Source organism: Alligator mississippiensis, chromosome 6, assembly GCF_030867095.1.
Source record: "Alligator mississippiensis isolate rAllMis1 chromosome 6, rAllMis1, whole genome shotgun sequence".
NCBI classification, from domain to species: Eukaryota; Metazoa; Chordata; order Crocodylia; family Alligatoridae; genus Alligator; species Alligator mississippiensis.
Window position 1 is genome coordinate 21,877,250 of NC_081829.1, and position 17,922 is coordinate 21,895,171.

Here is a 17,922-nt window from a genome sequence, read left to right on the forward strand (position 1 = left end):
AGATTCCACAACTTTCCTGGGCAGTCTGTTCCACTGCCTCACTAGTCTAATAGTGAAGAAATTTTTCCTGGTATCCAATATAAACTTTGCTGCAACTTCAAGCACATGGCATGTGTCCTCCTTTCTGTAACAGGGAAAATAGATTTTCTTCCTCTTCTTATGGCAGCCCTTCATGTATTTGAATACTGCTATCACATTCCCTCTTAATCATCTTTTTTTGCAAATCAAATATGCCTGTCTCTTTCAACCTTAAAGTCCAAGGGGCCATAATATGCAGCAGACACACAGATTTCTGATGCGGCTTTTACCTGACAATCTTGCCCACTCCAATTTTTCCTTCAGTGATTCTGTAAGGATGTGTTTAGCTCTCAAGGCTAAGTACAGACAGTCAAAAAATGCGAGATTGAATTGATTCAATCTTCACAGGTTAATTTCAGCTGCATGCATGAATGGCACATGCCCCCAGCAGCTGCGGGGGTACGGATGCGCTGGCGGCCTCGGGAGCACGGCAGTGGTGGTGGGAGCATGGCGGCAGTAAGCGGGGGAACTCCTGCAGATGCTGCAGGCACTGTCAGTAGCAGGTTGGAGGGGCGGGTGGGCGGCAAGCGCCAACCAGGGGTTGGCAACCACCTGAAGGTGCCAGCGGCAGTGGTGGCCAGGGGTGATCGTGGACCACCCACAAATGCCACTGACTAGCAGTGCCTTTTTGCAGGGGGTGCACCCCCTATGCATCACTCCTGTTAAGCTGCACAGATTGAACTGATAAGCAAGTGGAGAGACATTCACTTTTGATTCTGGAAATGCAGCCACATGCCTGCAGTGGCTCGGGCCAGAAGCCAGGGATGCTAGAGCTCCCTGGTGGGCTGGGGCAGGCAGCTTGTGCAAGGCTAAGCAGACCACTCTGTAAGGGGGGTGGGGGTTGCAGGGGAGGTGCAAAGCATCCTGGGATTCCGGGGGACTTTGAGTTAACTTGAATCTGGAGGGGATCTGGGACAGAAGTTCAATAAATTGATATAACCTAAATCAGTTAAGTCTGATACTACATCCATCCAGGTTTATCTTAAAACTGGTTTCACCTAGTTTGAAAGCAGTTTATGTTTACTGAACTTCTGTTGTGTTATAGAAGTGAACTGCTTTCTGATTGATTATACCAGTTTATGTGTAATTTCTGTCCTTAGCTTAAGAGTCTCTAACCTAGCTGCAGCTGATCAGTGGATAGTAGTCTGCCTGGCTGGGAAACTAGTAGCCAGCTGGAACAATAAACACTAGGAGGCTTAAGAACTCCTGGCGGGAATGGTAGAGGAAAAGAAGGCAGGTTGCTGTGCTGGTGAGAAGCCCAGAGTTAAAAAAATGCCCTTTTCCTGTTGTCTGAAGTAAGACAGAGGGTTTGGTAGTTTGCTTCCTTGTTTGTTTATTTGTTGTGTTTATTGCATAGAATAAAAAATTGCTCCATGTAGAATAAACTGGCCTGAGAACCTGAAACTGGAGCTGGCTTGCCTTAGTCAGCAGTGTACGTGACCTGCTTAGATGTGGTGGAGAAATTGGGCATTGTACACTTACCTAGAACCATGGAGTCAGAAACTCTGTTAAAATGGCTAGAAGACCTGTAATAGCAGCAGCTATACCAACAGCTACAGCTCTAGAGGCAGCAGTGCCAGTGAGAGGAGGAACAGCATCAGTTTATGCAGCATCTCTTGGAGCACGAGAAGACCCTCATGTAGTTGGTGTGTCACCCTGTTTTCAAATGGAGGATGGTGGGGTACTTATGAAGACGGGGCTGGCAGATGGCCTAGAGGCCTGCTTTGAGAACTTTGAGCAAGTGGCCAAGGTCTACCAGTGGCCACAGAAATTCTGGGCTCTTGAAATAGTTTCTTTTTTAACCAGGGAGGCTTAGGCAGTCTATTGGAGCCTTGGGGCTGCTTCAGCCCAGGACTATAAGACTCTTAAGGCTGTTATTTTGGACTCCTGTTTAATGGATGAGGCACATTGGTGCAGATTTAAACAGGAGACATTTAATTCTGACTCTCAGCCCTGAGCTGTTGTCCAAAGATTGAAAGAGTTCTGCACCTGCTGGTTAAAAACCTGGGTAAAGTTCAACCTCAGAAATAGTGGAGCTGGTGGCTTTAGAACACTTCCGGTCCATGCTGAGGTCACTGCTATGGAGGTGGACTTGGACTGTAAGAATTCCCTGGAAGCTCAGCAGGGCCCAAGTTTTATGAGACTGGGACCATGGAAGAGACCACCTGCAACAAAAAGGAACTTTTCTTAGGACACCACTATCTGAGTCTCTATCTTGATTTCCTTCAAGACTATGGTTCAGTGGACTGCCCTTGTAGGATTGCCTGGGGTAGAGGGAAACTTGGAGCAGGCTAGCAGCCTCACAGTAAAATGGAGTGGTTACTTGACTTGTTTTAAATATGGTCAGGAGGACCATCAGTACAGGGACTGTCTCCAAATGGACTATGAGTATGTCCAAGCTTAAATATCAGGGGCATCAAGGGAATGCCCAGATCTGAAGAGTTATGTGGTGTCAATTAAGATAGGTGATGAGTCTGGTACACATGAATGGTGTGGACCCTGAGGAACTGCAAAGGATGCAACATGTCTACGTGTTGCGAATATCAGACAGTACCTACAACCAACGTGAACCTAACTACTGGGGAGAAATAAGTTAGGATATTCACCACTGTGGCCTGCTCTAATGGATAGGTCAGCATTGGAGCTCAATGACCAAACTGTTATGGTTGGCTTGGAAGGTTGAGATGAATTTGATTGATCCCAGTCCAGCCAAGCAGGCGTTAGAGGGGAATTTATCAGTTGCAAATTTTGCCTTTTAGACTCCACAGGGCCCTTGCCACCTTCCAGTGTTCAATTAACTCTGTCCACATTGGGCATATGCAGCTATGTATCTGGATGATGGGGTAATAATCACTAGCAGCAGGGACAACCACATCCAGGGAATGAAAGCAGCACTGCATTCACTCAGATTGGCATGTTTACAACCAACCCAGCTAAATGCCTCCAGAGGGGCTCCCCTCATCATCGTCATTGACCATGCCTCACTCTTGTGACTTCATGACACATAGGAGGCAAACCCCAGGTTGACACAGTGGTATCTGTCCCAGCAACTATATGCATTTTCTGCCTGCCACCATGCTGTAAAAGTGCATGCAAATGCCAGTTTCCTCTCCCAAGAAGCGGGCAGCCTAGACTTGGAAGAGTGTTTCTCAGGTTCCGCTCTTGAGTAGGAGGATGTGTAAGGAAGTGCTCAGCCCTCAAGGGCCTGGAACCTGACTGCAGCCGATCAGCTGTCTGTCTTGCTGAGATGCTGTGGACCAGCTGGCACTCATAACCTGCTACTGAGAGTGGAGCCATAAAAAGGCTTAAGAACTCCCTTGGGGGAGTGCTGGAGGACAGGAGGGCAGGCTGCTGTGCTGGGGAAAAGCCCAGAGTTAAAATTATCCCTCTCCTGATGCCTGAAATAAGATAGAGGGTTTTGGTTGGTTGGTTGGTTGGTTGTTTTGTTTGTTGTGGAGACAAGATTGCTCCACGTAGAAAAAAGTAGTCTGTGAACCTGAACCTGGAGCTGACTTGCCCCTCTAGGACAGCAGGGTAGATAACCTGCTTACACATACACAGTTCTTGTCCAAGACAGAGTGGAATTGTCTGGAGCCTGAAAGACCTTACTTTACCCTCTTAAAATTGAAAAGCTAAGAACTCTCTACACAGAGTCTTATATAAAACTGGTAGCTTTTTAGTGGTGTGACAAATTTTACTCTGTTCTTCTGTTTCTTTTTCTTTGGGCCCATTTTGGGCACATCTAGTGCTGTTATAGAACCACTAGAACCATGGCTCCTAACACCAGTCACTTTTTAAATGAAAAGAACTGCAAGGCACATAAGAGTAGACCTGTTTATTGGTTTGGGCTGGCCAGACTGTGTGTGACATCACAGGTTTAATGTGGCCTGTGGGATGCTGCCTCTTCATCTCCACTCCGCTTGGTTTTCCTTTGCTGTAGAGTTGGGTGTCATGAGGGAAGAAAAGTTTGGCTTTCGAAGGGAGCTAGGCACTCTGCTCTTCAGCTTATTCAGCTTGTCCCTCTCATCCTGGCACTTCTTCAAGCAGGGATGGCACAAGTCTTTCTCATCCACTAAGTAAAGTGATTCAATGCGCTTGATGGTGTCGACAAACAATTCTTCATCTGTTGGTGTGGGAAAGGGGTTTCTTTTCACATTCAGTTTCTTAAGTTTTGGGAGCTTTGCCACACTGTTTGGGATGGCTGTCAAGTAATTGTCAAAGAGCCCCACTTCGTGTAGCTCCTTCAGGGCCCCTAGTGTGGTAGGGATGTTGTCGATCTGATTCAGGCCAAGGTTGAGGGAGCGGAGGTTCTTTAACTGGCTCAGTTCTACTGGCAAGTTCTTGGAGGTCAGCTTGTTATTGCAGACATTCAGGTAGCTGAGATTCTGGAGCATGCCTATTGTCTCTGGCAGCTTCTCGATCTGATTGCTGTGCAAGTCCAGCCAGCGCAGGTTCTGGAACTTCTCGATGCTGTCAGGGATTTTCTTGAGCATGTTCCTGCTCAGGTCCAGCTCGTCTACATCAGCCAGCTTGAGGATGCACTTGGGGAAGGTTGTGATGCCCATCTTGCTCAAGTCAAGGCGGCGTCTTCCGTCAAATGTGATCTTGATGGAATTTTTGGCAACCTTCAAGGTGATTTTTTTTCCTTTGGGACCTTTTGCCTTCCCCTTGGCCATTTTCCTGTGAGGAGAGAAAAGACTGTTGAATATTCTAATGGAGAAGCCCAAAGAGAATCTGTTGAGGCTGGCTTTCTGGTAATCCCTAATTCAGAACAGAAAGTGACCTCTTTAGAAATTAACCAATGACTGCTAGATTCTTTGCAACTAACATTTTCCCTAAGTCAGGAGTTCTCAACTCAGGCATCATTACCTCCTCCTCACCTAAAAAAGCATCACAAATAGATATCAGGGGGTTGTGACCACCCTGCCCAACTCTTATGTATAAAAAGAGGGGTCACAGCTAGATCACAGAGGAAAGGAGACTCACCTTGGGAGAAGTTGTTCAACACTAGATTAGGGCACTAAAGGACTTTAAGAATGAGGATTTTTCAGCTGTTCATTGAATCCAATTTATTCTACTACTGAATGACATATTGCCATCCATTGGCCATTTGAAAGCCAGACGGAAATTGTAGGTCTTGTTCTGGTCTCCAGGGTACATTTGCTTGACTGAATGAAGCACACCAACCAGAATAACACTAGTTACATGAGATGCTCTGTGTCATCCAGAGTAGTGGTTTTCATAATTTTTTTGGCCACGTACCCCTTTTACTGCAAAATATTTCTGTTTACACCCTCTATACCCAACATGTCTCTGAATGTTCATATCTTAGGAAAAGTATCAAAACGAATGTCAACATGCAGCAGTGCCATTACTCATTGTACATTATGAGTAATGGCACAACCATTATGAAAATGTAGACACCTATCCATTGGCAAATTGCTACATACCCATTTTGAAAAGTAGTGGCCTAAAGAGCAGGTATAGAAGAGTTTTCCTTTCCTCTGGAGTACTGTAGTTACATGCACTGTACAGTGGGATGAGGATTTCATCCCTAGTATTTAAATATATTTAAGCACAAAGCTCAAGAGATTTGCTAAATTGGGGCCTTAGTCTATGGATAAATACACACGTTTGGGGAAGTTAGATCACATTTAAAATGGCCACACTGATCTAAGGTAAGTTGGGAAGGGGGATAGAGTGGGGGGGGATTGCTGTGATCAAGGGAGACAAGCAGGCTGAGAGGGAGGATTAGGAGTCCATGGTGGGAATGGGGGACAAGTGGGATCTGCTGGAGTGATTGGGGGATCACTAGGAGATCGGGAGTTCAGGCAGCATCTGTCGGAGGGATCAAGGGTGCAGGCAGCATCCATAGGAGTGATGGGGTAACAGGTGGCAGCCACAGGGGGATTGGGGAGCCAGGCAGTGTCCACAGATGGATCAGAGGGGCAACCAGCATCCGTGGGAGGGAATGGGGGGCAGGTGGAGTCCATGCAGGGACTAGGGGGCAGGCAGTGTCTGCAGGGGGAACAGGGATGCAAGCAGCATCTGCGAAAGCAATCAGGGGGGAAAGCAGTGTCCACAGGGGGTTTGGGGGAGCAGATGGTGTCCGTGGGAAGGATCGGGGTAGGCAGAGTCTGTGGGGGGACCTGGGGGTGCAGACTGCATCCATGGAAGCAACTCAGAAGACAGCAACATCCACAGGAGTATTGGGGAGAAGGCAGTGTCCATGGGGAATCGGGGGGGGGGGGTAGGCAGTGTCTGTGGGAGCAATTGGGGACCCAGGTGGTGTCTGCACGAGAGACTGAGGGGCAGATGACATCCATGGTGGGGATTGGGGGGACAGGTGGCATCCATGAGCATGATTGGGTGTGCAGGCTGCATCTGTGAAGGGATCCGGGGGCAGGCAGCATCTATGGGAGTGATCGGGGGGCAAGTAGCATCCACAGGTGGATCAGGGGGCAGGTGGTGTCTGTGTGGATTGGGGGTAGGCAGCATCCATGGGGGTGCAGTTGGCATCCGTGGGAGGGATCAGGGGGCAGGCAGCATCTGCAGGAGGATTTGGGGAGGCAGGTGGGAACTGCAGGTGGTTGGTGGGGTCTGGGAGAGTTTTCTGGAATCAGGGGAGACTTGAGGGGTCTGGGAGGGGGATGGAGGGGGCCCAGGGGCTATATTTAGCCCCTGACTCCCCCTGGTGAGCCTACATCCCCATCTCTCTCACCCCTCCCCCAACTGATACTTACTTCGGCAAACACTGATAAAACTGGCACCTGGAGCAGCTTGTGGGAAAGAGGGTTCGGGGGGAGGGTCTGGTTGATCCAAGGGAGAGGGGTGAGGAGTTAGGGGGCTAAAAGTAGCCTGGTTTCGGGGGGGGGGGGGGAGGGTTAGAAAAAGTGTCACCATGGGACTGGGGCCAGTACCTGGGCTTTCCCAGCCCTGCGTCTGTGCAGGTAACTACTGAAGTTCAATGTACCGGTTTAAACTAAAGCAATTAAGTTTGAGTGTACATCGATCCAGGTCTATTTTAAACTGGGTTCCACCATTTTAGACCAGTCTATGTGCATGACCTTCTGTACTGTTACAGTTTTAGATTGATTTCCAATCACCAAGACTGGGTCTAAGTGTAAGGTCAGCATCTGGACAACCTAAGTTAGATTGGGTGGCCATTTTAAACCTGATTTAACCTCCCCCTAACCACCTGGAATATCTGCACTTAGCCAATGATAAAATAAACACAATACAAGGGCTAAAGCCAGCTCATCTACATTTTGTAATTTCCTTTGACTTTAATAGTGTTACAGCGGATGTCAGTCTAAGCACAGTTTGACTTAATGTGTTAAAACAAAAATGGTTTGGGGTTATCTGCAGGAAGCTTCAGAAATGCATAGATTTTAAGGTCAGAAGAAGCCATTAGACTGTCTGAACTGATTCCCTGGATATTACCAATGCTGTTACATTTTGCCTGTTTACTGCTGCGCTGAGCCCAAAACTATGTTTGAATAAGGCATACCTTCCAGACATTCTCCAACTATTTGGGTTGGTCTAATAAAAGATATCAAATTCACTCAAGAAACCTTGTCTGCCTATGTCCTTAGACCAAAACGGCTACGACCTAATCCCCTGCTACCTTCCAGACAGGCATCCAAACTCGATGTGTGGACATACGGAGATGAGAAGTCCACCACTGCCCTTGGCAGCTTTTTCTAATATTAATCACTGCTTTTTAGGGCCTTAGCAGACATTACATTTATAATGTGATTAATGTATTAATCACACCATAAAGAGTAACCCTGCCACACATTTAAACAATTAATGGCATGACAAAAATGAAAAACCAGTCCCATAACTTTCATTCAGTATCAGAATATGCAGAACATTTTTATGTCTAGTTTCCATCATGCCTTAAATTGAATGTGTGTCAAGGTAAAGCCAAGCCATGCAGCCTGATGCTGGCTGCATGGCAGGTCTTTATGCTCATCAGCTGGTGTAGGGTGGCCTGGGGACATCTCCAGTCTGCAGCCATCCATGCAGTCAGTCCACAGCACTGGCAGCTGGGGATTGAAGAGCTTTAGGTGCTAGGACATGGGAAGCCTATTAATTGATGGGTTCTCTTCATGCCAGCAAGCTGAAAGGGTGCCATGGGAATCACAGCATCAGGGACTGGTCCCAATACTACACTTCCTGCAGTGTCCTTACAACATCCACACAGGCAAGAAGTCCAGCACTGGGGACTGAGTCCCAGATGCTGGGCCTCCCTACCCACCTGGCACATGAGTGGCATCTGACAAATGTTACCTTTGTTCTCAAAAATTGCACATTCTGCCATACATGTGATGTGGAAGGACATGCCGGTTTCAGGATCCAGGAAAAAAATTGTTTGATCATGATAGTATAATGAAATCAATGCCTGTCAGGAGCCTTAAAAAGTCGTGCTTTATTTCTCATTTGAATTAGTCTGTCTTTAGCTTTCTGCCCCTTCATCTTATTATGACTTTCTTCTTGTTATGACTTTCTCCTCCAGATTAAATAATCATTCAGTATTCAGTACTTTCTCCTAATGAAGGTACTTATACACTATAATCAAGTCACCTCTCACTCTTTTTTCATGAGCTCAACAGACTGAGTTCTTAGGCTCTCTGCATGGCATGTCTTCCAGCCCTTGAATCTTCTTTTTTTTTTAGTTTCTTTCCTATGCTTTCTCCAGTTTTTCTTCATCTTTTTTTAAACCAGACATCAGAACTGCATAGAAATAGATGCTACAGAAGGGCCACATAAAAGTATATAAATCTCTTGGGTCCAATCACCTGGTCCAAAACCCACTGAAGTCAGTGGAAGCCTTCAGCAGCTCCTGCTGCGACCTACAGCCAGATTCTCAAAATACCTTGTGACCCAGATGCCCTGGTGACAATGTGAGTTTAAAACGCTCAGAAGGAAAATACAGCCTGTCAGAAATATGTTGAACTCTGCTGAAAATCCAGTCCATAGTAATTGACAATGAGACATACATGCTTAAAGTTAAGCACGTGCTTAAGTGAATTGCTGAGTTGAGGCCTATTGTGATGATAAAACATTGTTTTCTCAGGGTTCCCAAGCGTGAGGACGTCTTTAGTAGCCTAGGTCATCAAAGACAACTAATAATAGGGACAAGTGGTAAAGGAAATAGACTAACTCACTGGAAATGACTGACAGCAAGAGAAGCTGCCAGGGAGATGCAAGGAGCACAGGTTACAGCTGGCTAATTTCTAGCTGATCCTGGTGCTCTGGCATTTAATTGTAAAGAGTCAAATCACAGCTTTGATAAATGATTGTTTGGGAAGCAATATGGATTTGTCTACAATACACTTCTCCATTAGAAAGGCTTCATTACAAACCCTTCAGGCTTTTTGGCTACTCATTAATCATGTGCAAGTACACGAAGGGGGAGCTCAGTCTGGAGATAAGGCATTTCAGCTCCTTTCAATTACATACTGTAGCCCAAAACAATTCAGAGGCAGGGTATTGGCACCAGGCCCCCCTCCTCCTTGGTCCTCTGAAATGAGACCGACCCTCCAGGAAGTTCTGGAAACAATGCAAGGCTTTAGTCTCACTCTCAGTGCATTTCACCAGTTCTGAAGCCATGTTGCAGGATCCCCTGGAAAGGGGTTCAAGTGGTGGGTGCCCAGAAAAGAGGATTTAGAGGGCTTGAGGCTGCTCTCCATGACAGCTGTTTACTGAAGTCCCTGAGCTTGCACAGGTGACTCTAGGAGCAGGTCTGACCTGCAAGGTCTAGCTTAGCGCTTCTGACAGATTCTAACAACAAACTTCCAGGAGTTTTAGGATATGAAACAATATTCCCATTGACTGTCCTTAGAGCCTTTTAGCACAGAATGGGTTGTTTCATCATAGTCACAGGCACAGGGTGGTACCTTATAGCACTCTAAAAGATGCACACTTGCTGGGCAGACAGCCCTACTCCTTTGCCTCTGTAGGTATGCGATTAGCAAAAGGGTGCTGTTGCCTTGGGCTAGGGACAGACATTAAAAAAGCCAGAGCCTGAATTGATTCAATCTTTGCAGGTTAGTCTAATCTGCCTAGGTTGAACTAATTTGCAAGTGAATAGACACTCAGGAAATGCAAGCACATGCCATGGCTCAGGCCAGGAGCAAAGGGTGCTAGAGCAGCCCTGGGGTGCAGGAAAGCTATGCTGGGGGGGTGGGAGGGTGGCCAGCCCCCACAGTAGCCTGAAGTGAAGGGATCAGGTTTAATTCCCCCCTTCCTGTCCCCACTGGCACGGACCCAAGCCAGGGTCCACCAGATGCTCCCCCTTCACTGCTGCAGTGGTGGGGCTGGGGTACGGTCAAACATCAGTTGGCATGGCCCCCTGAGACATAGGAGGCAGGAGGGGGGTTATTCCCCTCTCTACTGTCACTGCCCCTGGGAGACCACAGCTGTAGTCTGCCCACCCCGACTGCTTGCTCCCTATTTTGGGCGAGCGGCAGGATATGCCCCCTCATGCCTTCTCTGCCAGATGCTGGAGGTAGGGGGGAATAACTGCCCTCCCTGCCCCCGTGCCTAAGGGTCCCTGCTGGCTGGCCTCTGCCCGGGCCTCCGACTCTGCTGCTCGTGCAGCAAGGGGGTCAAGGCCTGATGGGGTAGCAGCCCCTGTCCTGGTGTCTGGGGAGCACAAGCCTCTTCCTGGCAGGGGGGCTGCGGGTGGTGGGTCAGAACTGGCACAGACTGCACGGGGTGAATGGCAGCACTGGGGCTCAGAGGGGGCCATGGCCCCCCCAAACCCTCCCCAGCGCTACTACTGCTGCTCACCCTGTGCAGTCTGTGGCATCTGTGCCCACCCCACAGCACAGCCCCTCTCCCCGCAGTACAGCCCCCATGCCGGGAAGAGGCTTGTGCTCCACAAACACCAAGGCTGGGGCTGCTGCCCCATTGGCCCTGCCCCCTCGCCACAGGAGCACCTGGCGGACTCCAGCTTGGGTTTGTGCAGGTGGGACAGGGAGCGGGGAATTAAACCCCATCGCTGGCCAGTTCACTCCAAGCTACTGCGAGGGCTGGCCAGGCCCCCTCTGCTGGAGTAGCCAATGGAAAAATGGAGGTCCATGCCAGTGGGACAGGGGTAGGGGGTGGGAGAGAATAAACCTCTTCCCTGCCCCTTTCCTTGTGTCCGTGTCTAGCCAGGCCCCCAACCCTGCCTGTCCTTGCTCGGGGACTAGTGTGGGGAAGGGATTCCTGGTCCCCTGGCTCCTTGCAATTAATGTAGAGCTGACTGAATTTCTTTGGTTAAACATTTCTTCTCTGAAAAAAATGTTGATTTATATTGCCTGATTTTGTTGTTGTAAATTTACCTAAAAAATGCAAAAATATGTCTTACCATTTCAGAAAAGAATCAAACATTTTTTCACGCATTTTGAAATAAATATTTTGCTTTTTTCAATTAAAATGATTTCCCCCCAAATTTTCTTGATCTTATTAAAAATATCAAGCCCTCAAATGACACATTCTGGATTAAGAAAAATATTTTACTGGCCCCAAATTAATGTTTTTCTGACTCTTCAATTCAATTGAAATGTTAAATTAAAAAAAAAAAATCTAAGTAGGCCCTCCCAAAAATGTTTTTGTTATTTCTAGAATTGCCAGCACACCAACAAATGAGCTATTCAGGCAGCTATAAAATTGATGTTGACCAATTCAGGCAGGCATTAAGGAGTGCTATATGTACTTCAGTACACCAGAGGGAGCCTAAGGAAGACATCAGGAGGTAGAGCTGTTCCTTGAGGAATTAACCCAGTTTAAATCTTCTGGGGCGCAGTGTATTAAATGCCCTGTTTGTGTTGGTGTAGGGATTGAACATAGAGCCTTTCAGAGGCTAAAGCACGAGAGACTTTTGCTTGAGATAAAGAACTGGCTCTGTTTGCCTGCAGGTGGTAACAGATTCATAAACCTCTTTGCATGCTGTGCTTATAAAAATATTTAAGGGCCTTTAAGAATCTATAGGTTCAGATAGGCACTTTGTGGGACATTTAAAAATCCTAGGCTTTTGGCTATTATATATCTGGATCACAATGACTTCATTTGAAATGCATCACCCATCCTGCATGACACTCGCAGTGAACTTACCAGGGCAAGATCTGGCCCCAGGAAGTGTTCAAACTTTTGAAGGGGTGCATGCTAGTAACATGGTGATTGGGTTTCATATTTGGAGAAACAGCAATCCTGAAGCCTGCTGATCCAACTGAGCATTAGAACTCTGCAGCAGCACCAGGAGGGCAAGGACAAAGGAATGAGATGAACAGCTCTCTAGTCTCTCCAGTTTTATTAACCAGCTAGGAGCCACAGAGCTGTGGTTGGAGATAATGAGAGATGGTTTAGCCATATCTTGTTTTCTTTAGATCTTCATAAAAGAGTTACAGCCCCTTTTAGCCATGGGTATTAAAAATTCAGGCACTGCAGGGCCCAGCTTTGTGGTAGCTGTTAATTATAAAAATTCCAAAGCATGTTTGCCATTGACACTTGCTGGGAAAAGGAGGACTTGGGTTTGATTCTTGCTCTGCAACCTGAAAATGAATCCGGAACAGGGAGAAATATCCTTTAACAAACACTGTAGATCATCCATTTGGTTCCCCCTGAGTCAGCGTTGTACCACAGCCTGAGAGTGGGGGTGCTGCATTGCAGGGTAGGTCTGCTTTCCAATTAAGTCTGTTCATAATACTCTTTATTAGTCATAGCCCTTGCCTAGTCCTTTGTGCTACATTAGACTGAGTAGCAGCTGGGATTCATAGATGTTAGGGTCAGAAGGGACCTCAGTAGGTCATTGAGACTGACCCCCTGCCCTGGGCAAGAAAGAGTGCTGGGGTCAGTTGATCCATGATCATGGAGCTGGGCAGGGGACAGGCTCCCCAGCCCTCACCAGCAGGGAACTCCCAGTGCCAGCTGTGTGACCGGCTCATGACCACAGAGCTGGCACTGGGAGATAAGGATCTCCCAGCCCGAGCCCCATGACCATTTTGCTGGGACTGGGAGATCAGGATTTGTAGGTAGCAAATTTACGTGTGATAAATGAGGTTTACTGCGCAGTAAGTATGTGCACACGTAGACGTGCATGCTTACTGCACAGTACATTATGCTACTGTGCAGTAAAGTGTTTTGCGAAGACAAATCCACTGTGCAGTAAATTAGTCTACTGTACGGTAAAGTGTCTTGTGTAGATGTGTCCTCTGTGTCCCCTGGAGCTGTGGAGTGGGAGTAGAACTTTGTGCTTCCCTGAGCATTGGTTCGGCACTTGCAGTTCGTCCTTGAGCAGGAAGATTAGGGGGAAAAGGGTCCTTGTTTCCTGTTGTCTTCTACAAGCCCATATAAGGGCCAAGCATGTCACATTGCAGCTTAGACGTCTCTTATGTGGGTCTAAGGGAGTATGAGCATGTATTCCACCCACTAGAGGGGCGCACCTACATGAGATGCTACCCGCGCATTAGCCTAATAACACTGTGCAGTAGCGTGCCAGGCAGAAACCATATCAATATGCTACTGTGCAGTGTTATTAGGCTACTGCGCAGTTAGCATCACTAAAAAAACGATGTGTTGGTGCTACTGTGCAGTAGCGCAAATTACTGCATATTGATTTAATACTTGGTTATCCAAGTACTAAATTCAGTGCGTGGTAACTATGGCACTTAATGAGTGTGTAGATGTGCCCAAGAAGGTATAATTTGTTCTAGATGCCATCTTTGCTACCATCCCAAGCTATCTTAAAAAACATGCTTTCTCTGCCTCTGGCAGTGGCTTCTCTTCTATACTAAGGCTTTTTTCTCAGAAATAATTTCTATTCCCTGGTTGCCTTCACCTCTGGTCCGCTTTTAACCTGAGCTGCCACAGACTCTCTCCTGTTCAGACATTTCCCGACTTTCAGCAACTTTCCTTCCCATCCTATGCCAATTTTACTGTGCATCTATCAAGATATGGTACTTCCTTTGGGGTGGGGGACAAATCCATACAACTGGACATGCAGAGGTGCTGTGTAGATAGCAGTCAGTGAGTTATTAAACCCTTCGATAAATCTTTCCTTTCCATGAATTGCAATTTAGATTTGCCACAAATAAGGGATCAGATACTAAGCTACCCATTTCCCACAAATCTCCTGGTTTAGAAGGCAGGAGAAAACCCAGCTTTCTGTTCTGTTTCCCATGTTTGATCAGCTGTATAGAAATGCCTAAAATAGAGATACACTTTAAAGCCAAACTAGTTGCAACTGATATTTTGTTTTATGCCTTTTGTGCACTACTTGGCAGGCATTGCAAACCATCGAAGGCTTTCATTTTCCTGGTTTCCAGCCTGTTACTGCTTCTTTGTTGTAGGATATGACCTACTGAGAGAGAGATTAATTTACTGACTTTCTAAAACTGAGTCTCTGCTAACAGGCTGGCTTAGCTTAATTTGCATCCTGCATTTAGCAAACATGAAATAGGGTTCCCCTTAAATTCCTTTAACTTTCTAGATTGCTACAGAACAACCAGGTTGAACAGCCTGCAACACAAATACATATAAACTGATGCTTGCTGAGAACAGAACTAAAGTTTCATTTAAACAACCTGAGGGATTGCAGTGCTGCATGCAGTCTTACCGGATGACACCAAGGGAGACTTTACACCAACCGCAGCCCCATCACAAGCTGCCTTCTTTTCAGTGGCGTTGGCTGAGCTTCCATGCTCCGTCAGCAATCAGTCATCTTCTATTTAGTCTCCTCTGAATAATGAATTAACCTGCTTCCAGGTTTGTAAGTAAACTTCTTGTTCAGGAGGAATGTGGGCAGATTTGCTTTCCACAGGCCTGCAAGTTCTAAATCCTGCCTCCTTAAAAAAAATGGCAATGTTTCAAGAAATTACTTGTTGGGGAAAAAGGGAGGGGTAGAAAGGATTTACCCAACTACAATGCCACTCTATTCAATGCTACTTCCACAGCCTGTGAAACTTCTGTTCCTAAGCAACAGGAATGCTAGGTCCTTGGAGATCATTAGCATAATGTTTGGTTCCAACATACAAGTTCAAATGGGAGCTGGAAAGAACTCAGTGCTCAGGTGCTGGAAATGGCAGATTTTAGTTTATGCAGACAGGGAGACTATTCTAACCAGATTAGGAGAGTAGACATTTGCTAGCCGAAATCCTTAGCTATTGGTTATATTTATGTAGCCATTTCATGAGACTCAGCTGTATTGTAAGTGCAATTTGCTTGTATGCGTATTTCTGCCCTTCTGTCCATTCCAGTTCTACTAGGTATAGAAAAAGCAGGAAGGATCACTACAATTTAATCCTAACACTGCAGCAGATGGCGCAGACTTTACTCTGGAGTCATCTGCCTGTGATCCCTTTAGTTGTTTATTCTTTCAGGTCTCCCTGGATGAGCTTTTCCTATTGTGACTTGTAAATGTATTGGATTCTTCTCCTAGGCCTAGTTTAACAGGCTTGTACTTTTAATATCTGGGTGGAATGGCTTCAAAGTGGAACCAATATGTAACTAGGGAAGAGAAATAACACTGATATATACTGGGTTCCTGGAGGTGCTGTCTTTCACATGAGATGTAAAGTAGGGCTGTGCGAAACACCATCATTTGGTTTTGACATCCGTTTTGCTGGGACAGTGTTTCATTTCATCATTTTGCTTCATTTTGTTTCAAAGCACTGTCCCATTTCGTTTCGTCGAAACTGTTTCGCTGTTTCACCCATAGGCTATAATGGGGAATCATGAACATGCCTTGAACTTTGTCATTTCTCATCTGATTTGGATGAAAATTGCAGGGAGGGTAGCCCCTTCTGAGGGCATGAGGTCTGCCATGTTTCAAGGAAATAGGTGCAGAGGTTTCTGGGAAACTGCTCCTCAAGCTCTTCAAAACAATTCCTGACACTTGCTGGCAACAACAGCCTCCTCTTATCTGGTGTACAAATCCGGGGGCTCGCACCCCCGGGAGGAGTCCAACACATCCCAGCAGCCCTCCTGGGAATGCAAGCCCCCGGATCTGTGACCCAGATGAGAGGAGGCTACTTCTGCCACCTGGGACCGGTGCTGGGTGTGGACTGTGCCCAGCACGGGAAAAAATTGCTGCTGCCACCTCTCCCAGGTACCAGCAGCAGCCTCCTTGCATCTGGGGCGCAGATCCGGGGGCTTGCACCCCTGGGAGGGCTGCTGGGCTGTGCCGGACTCCTCCTGGGGGTGCAAGCCCCAGAATCTGCATGCTGGATGAGAAGAGGCTGCTGCTGCTGCCTGGGACAGGCAGCAGCAGCAATTTTCTCTGGTGCTGGGCACAGCCCATGCCCAGCACTGGTCACAGGTGGCAGAGGCAGCCTCCTCTCATCCAGGTCACAGATCTGAGGGCTCGCATCCCCAGGAGGGCTGTTGGGCTACTGGGCTGTGCTAGATTCCTCCTAGGGGTGCAAGCTCCTGGATCTATGTGCCGGATGAGAGAAAGCTGCTGCTGCCGTCTGGGACCACTGCTGAAGCCAAGTAAGCCCGGCTTCAAAAATCAAAACATTTCAAAACTTGGTGATTATACTCTGACCATCTCTCCCCTGCAAATTGGAATGTACAAAGTATCTTTTGGTGCCTTAACTTCTCTGACATGTACCTGGGTGCTATATTTCAGCAGTAAAAAAATTATCCCAGTGTCTTGTTTAAACACATAGTGCAGAAGGCATTCTACAAATCTGAGATATTCTTTTGTACTTCCATTCAGAGGTCTCAAATGATTTGACCCAAATTAATTATGGCTCTGGGTGCTTTTTGTGTGGGATGTAAATATAATTAACCTCATTTTGCAGAGAAGTAAACTGGGGCACAGAGAAGTGGAATGTCCAAGGTCTGACAGACAACTCAACACAGAAATACAGCCACAGTATTCTTGAACCGTACACTAGATATCATGCTGTCCTTCAGCTCACAGGGAAAGGTTATAAGGCCACACAGACTGGTGTTCGAAAAGCAGTGTAAGACCATATATCTGAATGATGGTATAAAAATTCACACTGTTGACTGTTATTGTTATTGTTTATATATTTTACATTTTTCCTTCATTCTTTGAGTAATGTAAAAATACCAGACACAGGAGACAGGTAAACTGGAGTGCAAGACTATCAGAGATAGGCAAACTAGAAAAGTCAAATAAAGACAGGCAAGACTTTTTGCTCATATATTCATTTTTCAATCTCATATTTTTCAAAAAGTCATGTTTCGTGAGAACTACGCTCCAGATATCCAGCCAGCATGTTCAGATAGTTGTGAAAAAATCTATAAGGTGGAATCCTGGCTTCACTAAAGTCAGTGTGAATTTTTGCCATCAACTTCAGTGGGGGCGGGGAGGGTTATCATCTCTGGGCTTTGGCACTTAACCTCCAGACCTGGTGAGGTTCACCTATGTGTAATGCACAGAAACATAAGCTACAAGTAGGGTGAGGCTATAGACTGATCAACATGACATAGGGAGTATGTTATCACTCATAAATCATCCAGCCAAACAAACATGGTTCTTTGAACATCCTTGGTGCTTAACTGCTACAATGCAGCATCCTAGAAATACCATGCAGTAGATAGACACACATTTCTATTAAATACAGATACAATTTATCTTTGCAAAAGAGTTCTTCCATTTAGAACTTTAAAGAAAAAATGCCTATTTTCTTATCAAACCATATTTCTTAGATGAACTCACTGCGTTATGGTAGCTGTCACTGTTGATCTGTTCTCAGCCAATGCTGGAGGTTCAGGATTTGGTGAAAGATGGCCAGGAAAGTGGGAGTAAAAGCCTTCAGTATCCCTGTAAAGTGACTAATATTCTAGTCTCTTGTGAGTCATCACATTAGATGACAGAAT

The 17,922-nt window shown here is 46.5% G+C and overlaps 2 protein-coding genes across 3 annotated transcripts in view; one reads left to right on the forward strand and one right to left on the reverse strand.

Moving 5' to 3' along the window:
- The window catches only part of WDFY4 (WDFY family member 4), a 287,362-nt gene that overhangs the window by 204,066 nt on the left and 65,374 nt on the right, over positions 1-17,922 (forward strand). The window lies entirely within an intron of this gene.
- LRRC18 (leucine rich repeat containing 18) lies at positions 3,899-17,845 on the reverse strand. 2 transcript variants are annotated; one of them, XM_019499476.2, is made up of 3 exons: positions 17,762-17,845; positions 14,687-14,915; positions 3,899-4,758 (listed from the first exon to the last, which is right to left on the reverse strand). In XM_019499476.2, the coding sequence occupies exon 3, from the start codon at positions 4,752-4,754 to the stop codon at positions 3,984-3,986; it is 771 nt and encodes a 256-aa protein (XP_019355021.1). In that variant the 5' UTR covers positions 4,755-4,758; positions 14,687-14,915; positions 17,762-17,845; the 3' UTR covers positions 3,899-3,983. The 2 variants fall into 2 exon arrangements, with proteins under 2 accessions (XP_019355021.1, XP_006276894.1); XM_006276832.4 differs by lacking the exon at positions 17,762-17,845 and having other exon boundaries at positions 14,687-14,996.

Coding starts and splice junctions, on each gene's coding strand:
- LRRC18 (XM_019499476.2), bottom strand. CDS start 4,754: ATGGCCAAGGGGAAGGCAAAAGGTCCCAAAGGAAAAAAAATCACCTTG.